Genomic DNA, 15,849 nt, shown 5'->3' on the forward strand with positions numbered 1-15,849 from the left:
TCCTGGCTGATTGATTGTGTAATCCCTTTCTCCCATCAGATTGCTTGCTGGCTGATTGGTCATGTTTGGGTATTGAACTTCTAAAGGCTCTCTGGGTGTAGCATCAGCTGCCATCATGCCCCAAGTATTTTTTGCCTTGGGCCCTGGGGCTGGGGCTCCCATCCTGTTCCCCTGAATCAGCCTACATTCTGATGCCCAATGGAAACCTCTGTTGCATTTTGGACATGGGGTTTGGGGTCTTATTCTCCCACCCTGTTTTCTCACTCTGTCTCTATGCCAACATTGAGCTTTCAGATGCCCTATTTTACCACATTGAAAGCATTGACGAGTCTCTCTGGAAGTCACTTGCCAAAAGGGACCCTGTCTTCCCAAGTTTGGGTCGTGGGGAGTCTGCATCATAGCCTGGCTATAAAAGGTATTTGTGCCCACTGTGGCACAGCATCTTATGATTTCCTCTAAAGGAGCATCCTTGCGTAGTCCTAGTATAATTCTTCTACAAACCTCATTAGCATTTTCTTTAGCAAGTTGCCTTATCATAATATCTGTTACTGCATTTTCACCAATAGTTTATATGATAGCTGTCCACAAACATCCCACAAAGTCAGAAAAGAGTTCATTTGGTCCTTGTGCTCTTTTTGTGAAGGCTCACGCTTGTCGTTTTTATTGGGGAGAGAAGCCCATGCTTTGATAGCAGCAGCAGCAGCAATTTGCTCATATGCTGCTAAAGGGTAATTAATCTGTACTGAAATGTCTGCATAAGAACCTACACCTGTTAGTTGGTCATAGGTGACTGGAGGATTAACTCCACTATGACTATTTTGTTGGGCTTGTATCCTACAGAGCTCACTATATTCAGAAAGCCACAACAAATTTTGTCCAGGTTCTAAGAATGTCCTTGCTATAGATTTCCATTCCCTAGGGGTTAAGACTTCATATGCCAAATTCTGTAATAACATCTTAACATAAGATGATGTAGCTCAATAAAGAGTGCAAGCATTTTTCAGGTCTTTGAGGATTTCTAGATCAAAAAGAGTCTATCTTCTACTTTCTTGACCTGAAGAGTTAAACTGTTGAATCACAGGATACATTTCTATTCTCAAATCAGCTATATCCTGTCCTTCTTCTGTGGCTTTAAGTAGTGCCTTTTGTAATCTAGTCATAGGAGGGGGTGATTGCTGAGGGGGAGGTGCTGGTGGCATCATGGCCCCTCCCACTACTCCTCCTCCCTCCATCCCGGAAGGTGGAGTTGATGGGGGCATGTCAAGAACATGCTCTGGTTTAGGTGGGGTTGAAGCTGCCTTGTAAGTGCAAGAATCCCCACTCCATTCAACATCACTTAAGTTCTCATGCCCTCTGGTGATATTGCCATTAATCTGTCCTTTTGTCTTCCTCTTTTTCCTCACACTTCCTCATCTGGCTGTTCTTAAAACTTTTCTTTTTTCTATAACTTGCTGGATTCTTTAGGGCTAATTGTATTATGTTGTATATGTAGAATGTTTCCTTGGAAATTGAATCAGGACCTTTATCATTGTAGTATTCACATAGTTGATCTCCTACTAGTTTCCAATTATCTGCCCCATATCTTCTTCCGTTAAGAACCAAGAGGATGTGCATTCTAATGAACCCAAGAGTCTAGCGATCTGCTCCCAAGTTACAAGTAAGCCTTGTCCCTTGATCAACTTGAATATGCTTTCTATAGTACCCCCTTGGTGCACTATACATGCCTACTGTTCCCTCAGACAAATCAAAACAGGAAAAAGTCATTTTAATTTGGAAAGTCATCCACTGTATCCTGGGTCATCATCAACTTTTGTCAACCACTGGGCTTTACTGACTAGAGGAAATGCAATTCACTTACAAATCAAGGATTAGCTATCATTAAGGAAAGTTCTGTTTTCTAATGCTTTTAATAATAGGTAGTGTATTTCGTCAAAAGCCTATTCAGCTTCCATTGAAATAATCATTGGTGGGGGTAGGGGTGGAGTTGGGGATGGGAGAGAATCTTTTCCTAATACCTGCCCCATTTCAGCTAGAAAAGGTTACTAGTGTTGCCCTTAACAAAATAAGTTCCCTGTTTGTCTATTAAAATACCCTACAAGGTCTTCTTCAGTGAAATTAGGGTACTTGATTCACATGTTGGGCACCAAATGTGAAGTCCAGGTTAGCACCCTAGATACCTTAGAATCAGCTGGTGTCAGGATAAGCAAAAGTCCTTAGTCTTTTTAGTCCCCCAAGGAGGGGAAGTAAAGGAGATGGACAAAAATTCCATGAGCTCTCCACAACCTCCTCTCTCCTCCTTGTCCACAGCCAAAGCGATCCTGGCTTATCTTACTCCACCCCCTAATCCCTCCTACAATTCTCTGTATACACCAATTATCAAGCCAGCATTGAATAGTGAGAAGGGCCATTTTCCAAGTGTATTCTAATAGAGTGTTGTCCAATGGGTAATTAGCCTTAAGTGCTCTGTTGTCTGATTCCAGTGCACCTACTCAGAGTTTCAGCCTTTTACAAGAATATTGTATACTTAATCTGTTCCACTGATCAGCAATTCTATTAATTACCAACTTAGTTTGATGATTACAGTTTTGTAGGAGAATTTGAAATCAGCTAGGTACTGATAGGTCTCCTTCCTTTCCCTTTGATTCATTTGATCCCCAAGATGAATTTTGTTCTAGTTTTTTCCCTAACTATAAAGTAATTATTTGGAAGGCTGATTGATATGACATTGAATAAATTAATTTAAGTAATACTTTTATTGTGTAATTTTTATTATAATGGCTTAGCTTAGCAATGAGTAATTAATATTTCTCTATTTAAATATGTTTAGATCTTTGTGCCAAGTGTTTTGTAATTCTGTTCATGTAGTGTGTGTGTGTGTGTGTGTGTGTGTGTGTGTGTGTGTTCGTGGTGCCAGGTAGATTCCCAAATATTTATACTGTTTCTAGATATTTTAATAGAATTTATTTCTTCCTCCTCGATTTTGTTCACAATATACAGAAATGGTGATGATTGGCGTGGGTTTATTTTATATACTGCCACTTTGCTGAAGTTGCCAATTGTTTCAATTAGTTTTTTTTTTAGTTGACTCTAATGTTCTCTAGGGCAACTATCATATCACCTGTAAAAAGTGAGTTTTCTGTCCTCTTCATCTGTTCATTCTTTCATGTTTGTTCTTGTCTTATTGTTACTTATTGCTTATTTTACTGCAATATCAAATAGTAATTATATCAGACATCCTTATTTCACCTTCTTTCTTCAAACAAAAAGCTTTTGTCCTTATCATGTATAATGCTTGCTCAGTACATGCCTACTGTTCCCTCAGACAAATCAAAACAGGGGAAAGTCATTTTAATTTGGAAAATCATCCACTGCATCCTGGGTCATCATCAACTTTTGTCAGCCACTGGGCTTTACTGACTAGAGGAAATGCAATTCACTTACAAATCAAGGATTAGCTAACATTAAGGAAAGTTCTGTTTTCTAATGCTTTTAATAATAGGTAGTGTATTTTGTCAAAAGCCTATTCAGCTTCCATTGAAATAATCATGTGATTTTTTTGGATTATTGATGTGGTCAGTTATGTTAATAGTTTTCCTAATACTGAATCAACCATATATTTGTGGTACAAAATCCAACTTTTTCATGTGTATGATCTTCTGATAAATTTCTATAACCTTGCCTGTTTTTTAAATTTTTTTGCATCAATAGTCATTAGGAAAACTTGGATTATAGATTTCTTTCTGCTTTGGCTCTCCCGGGCTTAGGTGTCATGATCATATTTGTATCAAAGGAGGATGTTTTAATGTTTAAAAAAGAACCTTATTACACCCAGTGAAAGAACTCTGCGAAATGAGTGTGAACTACTACATATCATTTCCAATCCCTCTGTTTTTATCCATTTACATTTTTGATTTCCTTCTCAGGTTAATTTTACCTTATTTCAAAATTCGATTCTTTTTGTGCAGCAAAATAACTATAGATATGTATACATATATTGTATTTAACATATAGTTTTAACATATTTAACATGTATTGGTCTACCTGTTATCTGGGGGAGGGAGTGGGGGAAAGGAGGGGAAAAGTTGAAACAGAAAGTTTTGCAAGGGTCAATGCTGAAAAATTACCCATGCATCTATCTTGTAAATAAAAAGGTATAATAAAAAAATAAAAATAATTTTAAAAGCCAAGCTTACATTATATTGAAACTAATTTTTAAGATTCTGTAGGCCCTGGAGTCAGAAGGACCTGAATTCAAATATGATCTCAGGCATTTCTAGCTGTGTGACTCGTGGCAACTTATTTAACCCAGTTGCCTCACAACAACAACAACAACAACAACAAAAAGTTTGGTAGAATTAATTTGTAAATCCATTCCATCATTTTTGTTTTTTGGGGGAAGAGTTCAATTTCTTTTTCTAAGATAGGCTTATTTAAATATTCTGTTTCCTGCATGAGCAATGTTTTTTGTACAATATTTTTGTAAACATTTAGTCTTTTTATTTTTAAATTATCAGTTTTGTCAACATATAACTAGGCAAAATAATTCCTAATAATTGCTTTCATTTCTTTATTGGTTGTGAATTTACGCTTTTCATTTTTGATTTTTTTTTTCCAATTTGGTTTTCTCCAATCCTTTTTAAAATTATCCAACATTTATTTGACTGGGTTAAAAAAAAAAAAAACAATTCCTTGTTTTATATACTGGTCACAGGAACAATCTAATAGTGGCTGCTAGAAATCTTATTCTGACCAGCAGAACAGATCCCTTCATGTGAGAAGATAATAATGCTAGAAGGACACTGAGAAGCAGTTGCATTCCCTGACTCAAATTTATTTCATTCCCAAATCACAAGAAACATCTGCCTCGCTATGGTTGTATTCCATAAATTTTATTATATTGTCTTGTCATAATCTTTAATGAAATGACTTTTTTGAATGCAACTTTTATTTCATTATAGTCAAAAAAAATTTAATGTTTCTGTTTTACATTTGTTGGTGAGGTTTTTATGATCAATTCTTGTGAAGGAGCTTTGCATTGTTGAGAAATAGGTATATTTTCCAGAGATCTATTCTAACTTTTCTAAGATTCTACTACTTTTATTTTATGGTTATATTTACTTAGTGTAGTTTTACTGTTGTTCTTCCTATAACTCATTTAAGTTTTCCCCCCCAAGAATTTGGATGCTGTGCCATTTTGTACATATATGTTCAGTATTAATATTGTCTCTGGTACCTTTTGGCAAAATGAAGTTTCCTGCCTTGTTCATCCCCTTTAATTAGACCTATGTTTGCTTTTGCTTTGTCTGTAATCATGATTACAAATGGTTTTTGGTAGTTGACTTTTTAAATTCAGCTGAAGAATATAGTCTGTCCCAGACCCTGATTATAAAAACAACTTATTTTGGGGTTCTGGTTTCTAATCTGCTTCATCCTTCTCACATACATAGCTATGATTGCTATTTATTATCTTCATTCTTATACTTATCCTTTTTACTCTAAATTTAATAATTTGTTGTACTTCTGATCGCTACACTTCCCTTAATCTACCCTCCTCTCCCCTGTTTCCCTTTTCCTACTAAGATGAGTTTCTGCTTCTGTGTATGTTTGTTCATCTCTCCTTGAACCAATTTAGATGAGAATGAGGTCCAAATATGGCCCACACTATTTTCTTCTCCACTGTAAAATGTTTCCTTGAACACTCCACTTATGACCTCCCTCTTCGTCCTTCCCCTTCAGAGAACAGAGAACATTCCTTCTCCTCACCCTTCCATTCTTCTTGAGTAATCTACGTAACAGAATCATACACAGACCCTGTAACCATACTTCCTCTAAAGCCCTACATCTTTTCCCTATCTATGAGTGTAAACAGTTTAACCTTGTTTAATCCCTTATGTTTGTCTCATGTTTCCTTTTTTATGCTGCTCTGGAATCCTACATTTGAACATCAAATTTTCTATTTCAGTTCTATTTCATCAGGCATGCAAAAATGTTCTCTTTCATTGACTTCCCAGTCCCCCTCTTCCCTCCATGTCCCATGGGGTTATGTTCATTTTTGCCAGATAGGTCATACTTGACTGTAATCCTAGATACTCTTTTAGAATTCCTCCATTCCTTTACAATGGTAACTGCTAAGCCTCATGTGAACCTGATTGTGGTTCCTTGGTATCTATTTTTTTGGTTTTATTTTGTGATCAGGGAGTTCTGAATTTTGACTACAATATTCCTATGAGTTTTCATTTTGGTGTTTCAGGAAGTTACAATTCTTCATTTTGCTCTTTGGTTCTTAGTTGGGCAATTTTTTATAATTTCTTAAAATACATCTGGATTCTTTTTTTGTTGATCATGGCTTTCAGGTAATCCAAAGATTTTTAAATGATCTCTCTTCAACCTATTTTCCAGGTTGTTTTTCCTATGAGATATTTCACATTTTCTTCTAATTTTGGGGGGAGGGGCTTTTGATTGTTTTTATTTCTTAATGTCTCGTGGAGTCACTAACTTTCATTTGGCAATTCTAATTTTTAAAGAGTTAATTTCTTTAAAATGTTTCAGACCTCTTTTCATAATTTTTGAATAGCTTTTTCTTTTTTCTAACGCTCTAGCTTTTTTTTTTTTTTTTTTTTTTTTGCTCTTTTTAAAATATCTCTTCTAGGAATTCATTTGACTTGCGTTCAGCCTGCATTTTTTTCCTTTGCATCTTTGCATATAGATGTTTTCTTCTGAATTTGTGTCTTGAGCTTCCCTGCCACTTATTAGCTCTTATTAACCAGTTTCTTTTTTGTTTGCTCCTAGCCTCCTCCTTGAGTTTGAACTTCTATGCTTACTTCTTACTTCTCGGGGAAAGGGAGATGTCCTGGCCTGAGCTTTTTGTTTTTCTATATCTCAGTCTGGGGGTAAGGTTTCATTGCTTCCAAAGTAGTCAATCAGAGAGAGGTCTGCTCACTGCCTTCCGGGTCTAAACTCTCCAAGTTTCTGACCCATGTTTGGATCTGTTGGCTTCTGCAAGGTCGAGTTTTTATAGACTAATGTTGGACTCAAGTCACTATTGGCTTGCTGGGAGGTTCTGTAGGTTCACAGGGACTGAATCATTTTGACTCTTCCCCACTTTGGTCTTGGTTTTCTGTATTGGAATACAGGCTTATCCCCAGAGCTTAAGGTTAGAACTGAGTCCTTTCCATTCGGAGTCAGAAAGATGGAGCTAAATTCATGTTCAAGACCAGTCCTCTTGGTCCTGGAACTGTGACCAAGGAATGGATAACAGTAACAGAGCTGCCAGTTGGCATATGTTCCAGTTCCCAGCACTGATCAAGGATTTCCCCAGGCTTAACCTCCTTACCTGAAAATTGTCCCCTGCTGCAGACATCACCACTGTGCTCCTGGCTGGGCCCCCCAGCCCCAGTGTCTGCAGACCTCTCTGTCTTCCTAAGTTGTTTATTGTGGCCTTTTTATTGGCTGTGGCACATTTATAGATTGTTGTGGGATTGTGTTGGTGAGTTAGGCAAAAAGGTAGATTCTCACTCCATCATCTTGACTCTGCCTCCTAGACATTTCTTTTACAATTCTTTATGAGATTGACTTGTCTCTGCAATGCAGGTAAAAAAGTCTTCTGAAATTGGACAAATTAAAAGTAATAGATACAAACCTACTATGCTAAATAGCTAAAAGAGTATCATATTTGCAAGGGGGGGAGCTAATTTATCCCTATGAGATCCACTCTGTCTGGCTTTATAAGGATGTTGCTGCTCAGCAAATATCATTATCATCATCATCAATAATAATTAACACCACATAGTTAGGCAGAATATTTACACAGCTCTTCTCTTACAACCAACCCCAAATAATAGTTTATTCTACCGCTGAGGCAACCGAGGCTAGCTAAAAGAGTGACTAACCCTGTACCATACACAGCTAGCGAGTGTCTGACACGAAATGTGGCTCTTTGCCACCCGATTACAATTCCCAAGTTCAAAATTTATAGTAAGATCTTTTTTCCTCATCCCCTTACAAAAGATGATGAGCTTCAACAGTGCCTGAAGATTCATGGTAGAAAAATCAGGTTATCTCATTTTATTAAGTTTTATTATTATTCCATGAACAAGCTCTTGATTTTAGTTTTAACTTAGGATATATCTCATTTAAAATCTGTAAACATTCTGTGTTCTTTGGAATAAAATTATTATGGAATTCTAAAAAATAGTAGTACTACATAAAATAAACATTCTTTTAAGTTTATCAACTTTATGGCTTCAAATAGTGTTATTTCTAAAAAGGCATAAAATTAATAAGTAAAATTGTTTTATGCTATTTGTTTATTGTTAATCTGTAAAGGTGTAGGGCTAGATTTGGAATTAAGAAAACAAGAGATCAAATCCAGCCTCAGACACCAACATGCTGAGTTAATCTCACTGAGCCTCAGGGAACTAAAGACTTTTAGGAGCCCAGCTCCACAAAAAGCACAAACACTAAGGAAACAGCTCATTTTGGTTTTGCAACACATATTTTAGAAATTTTCTAGTCAGTATAATTTGAACTACAGAGTTTTATACACTGTTTTTGATAAAATCTCAAAATGCATTTTAAATGAACATGCATTGACCATCTCTATAGTAAAATATTAATGGGCCATAAGGTCAAGCAGTAATTTAGACTATTGCAAACAACAATGAAACTGTTATTTTACTGTAATCTTCATTTATAGCTAATGTGCAATGACCATCAAAATTATATTTAAATCTATAAAACCTAAGCGTCTCAAATAAAGTGTGACATGATTTAAAACACATACATGGTATCTCATCTGAAGTTATTTTACCTCAAAAAACTTTTTACTATTAGATTTAATGGATATCTCTCAGATAAGCCTTTTACTGCTAGATTTAATGGACATCTCAATTTTGAAATATTATATTCAGTGAGGAAGTTATAATCCTTTGGTTTTAAGTATCTATATGAGTAACTGTAAACAATTTACTAAAGACAAACAGTTCCATTTTCTTATTACATTTCCTTCATCCACAGTTAAGGCAATTCTCTCCTACAATTAAAAAAACTGAAAACAAGTTCTATTCCTTGTCTCCAAAAAAGGCTATACTATATCCAAAAGTCAGTGTCTATGGCTATTCCTAATTGAAAATGTAGCAATACCTTGTTTGTTCTATGCAAGAGAAATGGACTGTCTTGAGATGGCTCCCTCAAACTAGCCTTTATAGAGGATTTTCTGAAGCTTTACAAAATATTTTCTTCATAACTGTGCTAGCATACATGGTGTCCCTTAGTATTCACAGGAGAGTCTAATGTACTTTTCTGACTGGGGGAAAAAAATCTGATTTTATCTCTAGCTTCATTCACTAATAAATAAATAGTGTTAAGCATCTTCTTTAGGAACTTTATCATGTCAAAATACTATCAGTAAAAGTCGACTATATAAATATGTGATTCTGGAATTTGAAGCCATGGAAGGAAAATGGACATGGGAGACTTTTTTCTCTTTAAAGTCCACATAACTTCAATGACCGTTGAGCAATAATTTTATTTTTGTTGCATGAACCTCCTCCTTCTCCCTTCCCACCAAAAATTCATTTTATCTATTTTGAAGAGTTCCGATATCCTATACCATCATTCAATTTTTAAAAGGCATGTCAAGAATTAAATATATTGACACAAAAAGAAATTAACTGGATCAGATGTTTGGAATGTGGTGATCATGATGTTATACAGGAAGAAGGGAAGGTAAAGGAGGATCAAAGAAAGAAGAGGCAAATGGGGATAGTACTGTGCTACCCACATCTCCATGAAATGTTTCTGTGGCCTCTGAGAAGGCGCCTAACTTCAGTCTGAGAAACACGGCCATGGAGGAAGCTTTTATGAATGAAGAAAAAGGGAATGCTAGGTAGGAATAATTTAATTCATTGCTGTTTTGTGAGCCTTAGATTTTTACAAAAATATAAACTACTGAAGATCTTATTTGTGAAATGCAGTATTTCATTACTATGATTTTTAAATTGCGATTGAATTCTGTATTACTTGGCATAATTGAAGTCTGATAAAGTATTTTAACAATGACATGCAGAATAAATCTAGACCCAGGGATCAGATACTTTTACTGAACACATTGTTTCAAAAGATCATTCTCACTACAGTAACAAAAGCAAAGAAAGTTAAAAATAAGTTTACAATCTTTAAATTAAAAACATGAGAAACACAATACTGTACATATGGAAACAAACCATTTTACATGCATACACACATTATATAGTTAGCAACATTATCATAAGCAGCAGTCATTGTTTTTCCCTGTATTTTGATTGTAACACTATAGTAGTTATTTATTTGTTCCTTTTTGGGAACTACTTAAATTGAGTCATATAGCATGATTGTATACACTATGAAAATGACTACATGATTGAAAAACAGACCCAACAAGAGCCTTGAGGAGCACATTCATTTTGAAATAAATCATTTATGCCAGTGCTTGATGAGTCTATAATTTCATAAGCCCAACATGTGTATATAGGCATGTCTGTGAGCACAGACATTGCTGGGTATATATGTGTATATGTGTATATTTATATAGAGTTGGGAGTCGGGAGGCGCGAATTTATATACACATATACACATACATACATAACTACTTTCACAGATAAAAATCACACATGACATTTTAAATGAGCCTGATATTTTGAAATACCCAGTAGGTTCAGGTAACTAGGATTTCCACAGCTGAAAAAATAGCTTGACATAAATTCACATTTTGAAAATCAAAGTAATGAAATCTATCTACCAGGTAATTTCTCTATCAGGGTACCAGCCCTAGAGCATTACTATGGAAGCAGATTTAAATCTGATTTCTCTATTTTTAAATAGCCTCTTTAAAATGTCCCAGAAGATGCATATGACATGTCATTCACTTGTGAATTCTGCTCTCCAGTATAAATGGCAGCATCTTCTATTGATGATGTAGATACATAAGAAATAAAGTACTTGTATATTCGAGTACTTTATTAGCAATATGTACACTAGCTTCATAAAACAACTAAATTTTACATGTATGCAAAATTGTGAATGAAATTTCTGGTTAAGAAGAAAACAAAATATAGTAAGTGGTTTTCCTCTCCATATTTAACTGCAAATTCCCTTTTGCCCTTTATTTGACCCTCTCTATTCATGCATATCACTGAATCCTCGAGGCATTCACCCCACTTTGTCTATGGCGCTCTATTCAGAGCCTTGCCAAAACCCTGGTAATCCAGCGGGACCTTCATCCTCCTAGGAGGTGGGAAGATGCTTGCGAAGGATTTCTTTGGTTGCCGAGGATAGGGTGTCTGGGAAGTTCACCTCGAACTCTATGAGCAGGTCGCCCCGCTGGTCAGGGTTTTTTGGAAAGGGCAGTCCATAGCCTATAATTCTTCTCCTCATTCCAGGCTTCACAACTTCATTTATCGTCATGGGGATGGTTCTTCCTTCCATTGTGGGAACATTGATGGAGCAGCCACACAAGGCCTAAAAGACCAACAACAAAGTCAATTTGCCAAGAAGTAGAAACTTATTGCATTATCTTTTTAAGTTTAATGCAAACAGCGACTACAAAATATCCGTTGTGACTAAGGCAAACCTTACAACTACCAACCACCTGTCAGAAACCACCATCATTTTCACCCCAAACTCCCAATAAGAACAGAGACCACTGTATTGTTTCTGTTCTTCAGCATCAAGTCTTACCTGTGGTCAGTGCAGAAAACGATTCTATTAAACTGAGGTCCAATATAGAAAAACCTTGAAGGGGGGAGGGGGAAGAGTTTCATTTCCAGGTAAGGAAAGTCCTATGAGCCATCTTACCTATTTCCTTTCCCCTTTGGAGGTCCATTTGGCAGGTTAGGAAATAATGCTTTAGAGGGAATGACATATCCCTATTTCAAACTACTTATTTTCCTTTCTACTGTATCCATATAAAGCTTAAATTCAAAATCAACATTTGAGGACAAAGAATCTTGAATTTTTCCCATTTTCCTATCTAACTGTATATATCAATTAATCACCTAGTCTTGGGGGCAGCTGTGACACACCTCTTACCAGACCATGACACAAAGGCTGGATCCAGCAAGGTAATCCATCAGTACTGGCTTCTTCCTTACATGCTAGAAGGAAATGCTGAGCTGGGCCTGGACCTGCTGAGGTGAGAAGCCTAAAGACTATATCTGGGTAAAAGACGCACTGATGATGCTGACCCCGAGGGCAAAGGTAGATGTGCAGGGACAGGAGCGGCGCAGGGAGCATTATCAGTCTGAATGCATGAAAGACATTTTCCAGATATTTATGACCAGAAGAGGAGTTGGGGTAAAATGGGAGGGCACAGACCAGGACCCTGGGGAGGTGGTGACCTGCCCTGATATTCCCCGGGGAGCATGGCCATTCAAGCTCTGGACCTGGCCCTTAAAATCTGGTGCCTGCTTCTCCTCTTCCCCAGGCTGCCCTTACTCAGGATCTCTCTGGGAATACTCAAGCCATGGGCCAGCACTGCAAAGCAGCGAGCCAATGAGGGGCTATGGAGAGTTACAGCAATCGACATCAGCAGAAGGCCCAACCACACAAAGAAAACCACATATTTGGCAAAGGATTGTTGTTAGGGCTTCGTACACAAGATTGAAGGTTTAATGAAAGCTTGCAAGTGAAATTTTTAAATTACAAAACAGATAAAAATTATTTCTTTAAACAGTAAATTGTAAATCCTAACTAAACTATACTATGATAAACAATCTGAAGGCACTGAAAGCTTTCCTTATCAGAGTAAATAATGCCTACAGTGCCCTCCACCATATACCTGGGAGAAAAGGAGGTGGGAACCAGGACATGTTTAATCATAAGGAGTACAGCTGTGTGGTAATGCTAGGGAATATTCAAAGGTATTTATGATGGGGAAGCAAGTTTGCCTTAGGGCATTTTCCAGTCATTTCCTAAATTCTTGTGACACAAATTGGTTAAATGTCAATGTTTCAGATCCTGTTTTATAACTTACCTCTCGTAAACTGATTCGGACGGGATAGATAATATTGGATCCATCCCTCTTAAATTGTGTATGCTCTTTATCTTTAATGACAAAAACAATATCCGCTGGAATACTATTGGGCATTTCATCTCCTTCCCTTGGAAAAGTGATTTTTGTTCCTTCTTTCCATCCTTTTTTTATTTCAATGGTGAGAATTTTGTCCTCTGTTCTAACACTTCTCCCATCAGGGTTCAGCCTTTTTCGGGAAATCTTCATTCGTTTGGTACAACCATTATAGATTTCTTCAAGAGATACTTTAAGTTCATGGATAACTGGGGGGTCTTGCCTGGGTCGAGTTGAACCCACTGGGGTCCTCTCCCTAGGATACCCATTCATGCTGAAACCAAAGGCACTAAAAGGATCTCCATCTACTTCCATTTCTTCACCATCTCTATTAGTAGCCATTCTTCTACCAAAGAAGACTTCAAAAGGATTGGCGCCACCGAAAAATGCTGCAAACGTGGCATGAGGATCTCCATGAAAGGTGTACCGGAAGGTACCTCCATGTCCATCAGTTCCACCAGCTCCTCCTTTTAAGCCTAGGTGAGATGAGCAACATGTTAGAAAGACACCCTTGTGACACAAAATAGAGATGCATAGTTCACAACCCACTTGAGCTATGAACTACTCAAAAGAAACAAGGAATGTGTTCACTTAGGGGAAGAAGAAGGGGTCCACATCTATGATTCCCTTGTTCGAGGGACCAAATTGCTTGGGAACACTGACGGGTTAAGGGACTTGGCCATGGTTAACCAGGCTAATGTGTCAGGGGCAGAAGGTCTTCCTATTCCAAGAATGACTCTTTATTACTTCTTATAATTAAAAATCTAAAAGACTGTGCCACTTTTGTCTGTTTTCTAGGCCAAAATTTTCTAGGGTTGTTCTTTGATAATGTTTTACAATCCTAAAGAGCAGCAATATAGTGAACGAGAAGGGAAAAAATGGCATTTTGAACTTTTCATCACAGAGATGACTTTTGACTTGTCACTTTTAAAGTCAGAGGTCTTTCCATAAGCAAATATTCAGAAACCAGAATTTAACTTGACCATGAATTTCAAGTCAATAGGATTACAAATTCCTCAGGAAAGAGACTTTTTTTGTACATTTAGGGTTAGAATTAGGCTTAGTATTTGTTACTGACTGAGTGGCAAGTAATTGGTAATAACTCTAAAGAAAACTTTAACTAGCTTGTTTAAAACAAACAAACACCCTCTACCAGCTAAAATTTCACTTTAATTGTAAAGAATAAAAAAGAGAAGATTTTCAAGGTATGGAAAGGATAGAAAACTAATCATGAAGCCCCTCAATGGAAAATATCCTATTTCTAAATAACAGAATTTAATTTTAAGAGTTATCACTCTAAGACTGCCACTTCAATCAAGCCGAATCTATAGAAAGAGAGGTGTCAGAGCTCTGGACACATATGGCTGTTGTATCCCCAGCCCTCAGGGCACCTCACTGTCATCAAATCACTGCTAGATGGCTAGATGGCCCAAGAAAGAGACAGTGTAATTATAGAAAGAACATACTAAAAACTGAAAGCTGAAAGTCACAAGATCTTTGAGGAGTTTAGGATAATGCTTCTGTCACTCAATTCTGAATTGGTTAAAATTATGGAAGGGTCTTCTCAAGGATATTCCCCGATAAAAAAATTTAACAAAATAAAATATAAAAAATTATGTTAGGGACAGGGCTAAAAGCTCCAACAGGCTAAATAACCTGCTAAATCCAACCTTAAAATGAAATTCTTTGCTTTATGTTAATAGAAGAAACCACAACAAAAGATGAATAATCATCCCAATGAATATCACTGAGGAAACTCAGCTTGTCCCTCCCCCCAATTGCTTTCTCTTCCATACAAGTGTCTTGTCCCCCCCCTCCCCTTATGTTTGGTCATGCCTTCTGTGTGAGAGTTGGTATCTTCTAGGTAAGTCACCTCCCACTTGCAGTGGCCATGTCGAGTTATGACAACAACTCCATTGATCAAAAGATAAAAGAATCTAATGAAAAAATGTTCATTTGGATCTTTTCCCACCAGTCAAAAATCAGAGGACTCTCTCAAAACCAACACTGTCCCCACTGAAATCCAGGAACCCACACACCCATCTCAACCAAGCATTCTGAACCTGAGGTCCAACAACTTGTTGAAAATGTTGATATAATTGGCTTCCTTTGTAATCCTCTGTATTTTTCTTTATATTTAAAACCATGACTCCATGAAGTGCTCTAAGCCTTCTCTAGACCACTGCCAAATTTGTAAAGAGCCTCTAATCTGGTCCAATACTTTACTAAGAGATGAATCCACGGTATCCCTAAAAAGTAGTCAACATGTCTTTCCACTTCTCGACCCACCCCCGACACACACATGTACACATCCACAAAGACCTCTAGTGACAAGGAACTCCTCAGCTTTTGGGACAGCTTATTTCATTTTGGAACAACTCTAAATGTGAAGGCAGTTTTCTTTTATCCTGAGCTGAAATCCATCTCCCTTTAGCTTTTCTCCACTGGTTCCAGCTCTATTTTTAATTGGAGTCATGTCTTAATTTCAATCATCTCACTTCTTCATCCCAGAGATCTAAAATAATTTTGCCAAACTTCCCATAGTAAGTTGTGCAAAGGCTATTGCTCCCATTTCACTGAAATGCAAAAAATTACCAGATGTGATCAGTATGATGATGACTCTGAGGAAGAAAATTAGACAGAAACAGTGTGAAAGGTCTGCTTATCACAAGGAGCCATTCCTGTGGAAAACCAAAACCCTAAGATAAGAAGGTCTCCATCTACTTGGGATCCCACTACTCTTCTTG

At 37.0% G+C, this 15,849-nt stretch overlaps 1 protein-coding gene across 1 annotated transcript in view; it reads right to left on the reverse strand.

The window, feature by feature from the left end:
• Positions 1 to 9,880: 9,880 nt before the first annotated feature.
• Positions 9,881 to 15,849, reverse strand: part of DNAJB4 (DnaJ heat shock protein family (Hsp40) member B4) — a 35,363-nt gene continuing 29,394 nt past the window's right edge. The window contains 2 exon segments of the mRNA XM_031968845.1: positions 9,881 to 11,496; positions 13,010 to 13,578. Of these exon segments, the coding sequence (XP_031824705.1) occupies positions 11,263 to 11,496; positions 13,010 to 13,578 (803 nt within the window). The 3' untranslated portion in view covers positions 9,881 to 11,262.

This window comes from Sarcophilus harrisii, chromosome 4 (assembly GCF_902635505.1).
Source record: "Sarcophilus harrisii chromosome 4, mSarHar1.11, whole genome shotgun sequence".
NCBI lineage: Eukaryota > Metazoa > Chordata > Mammalia > Dasyuromorphia > Dasyuridae > Sarcophilus > Sarcophilus harrisii.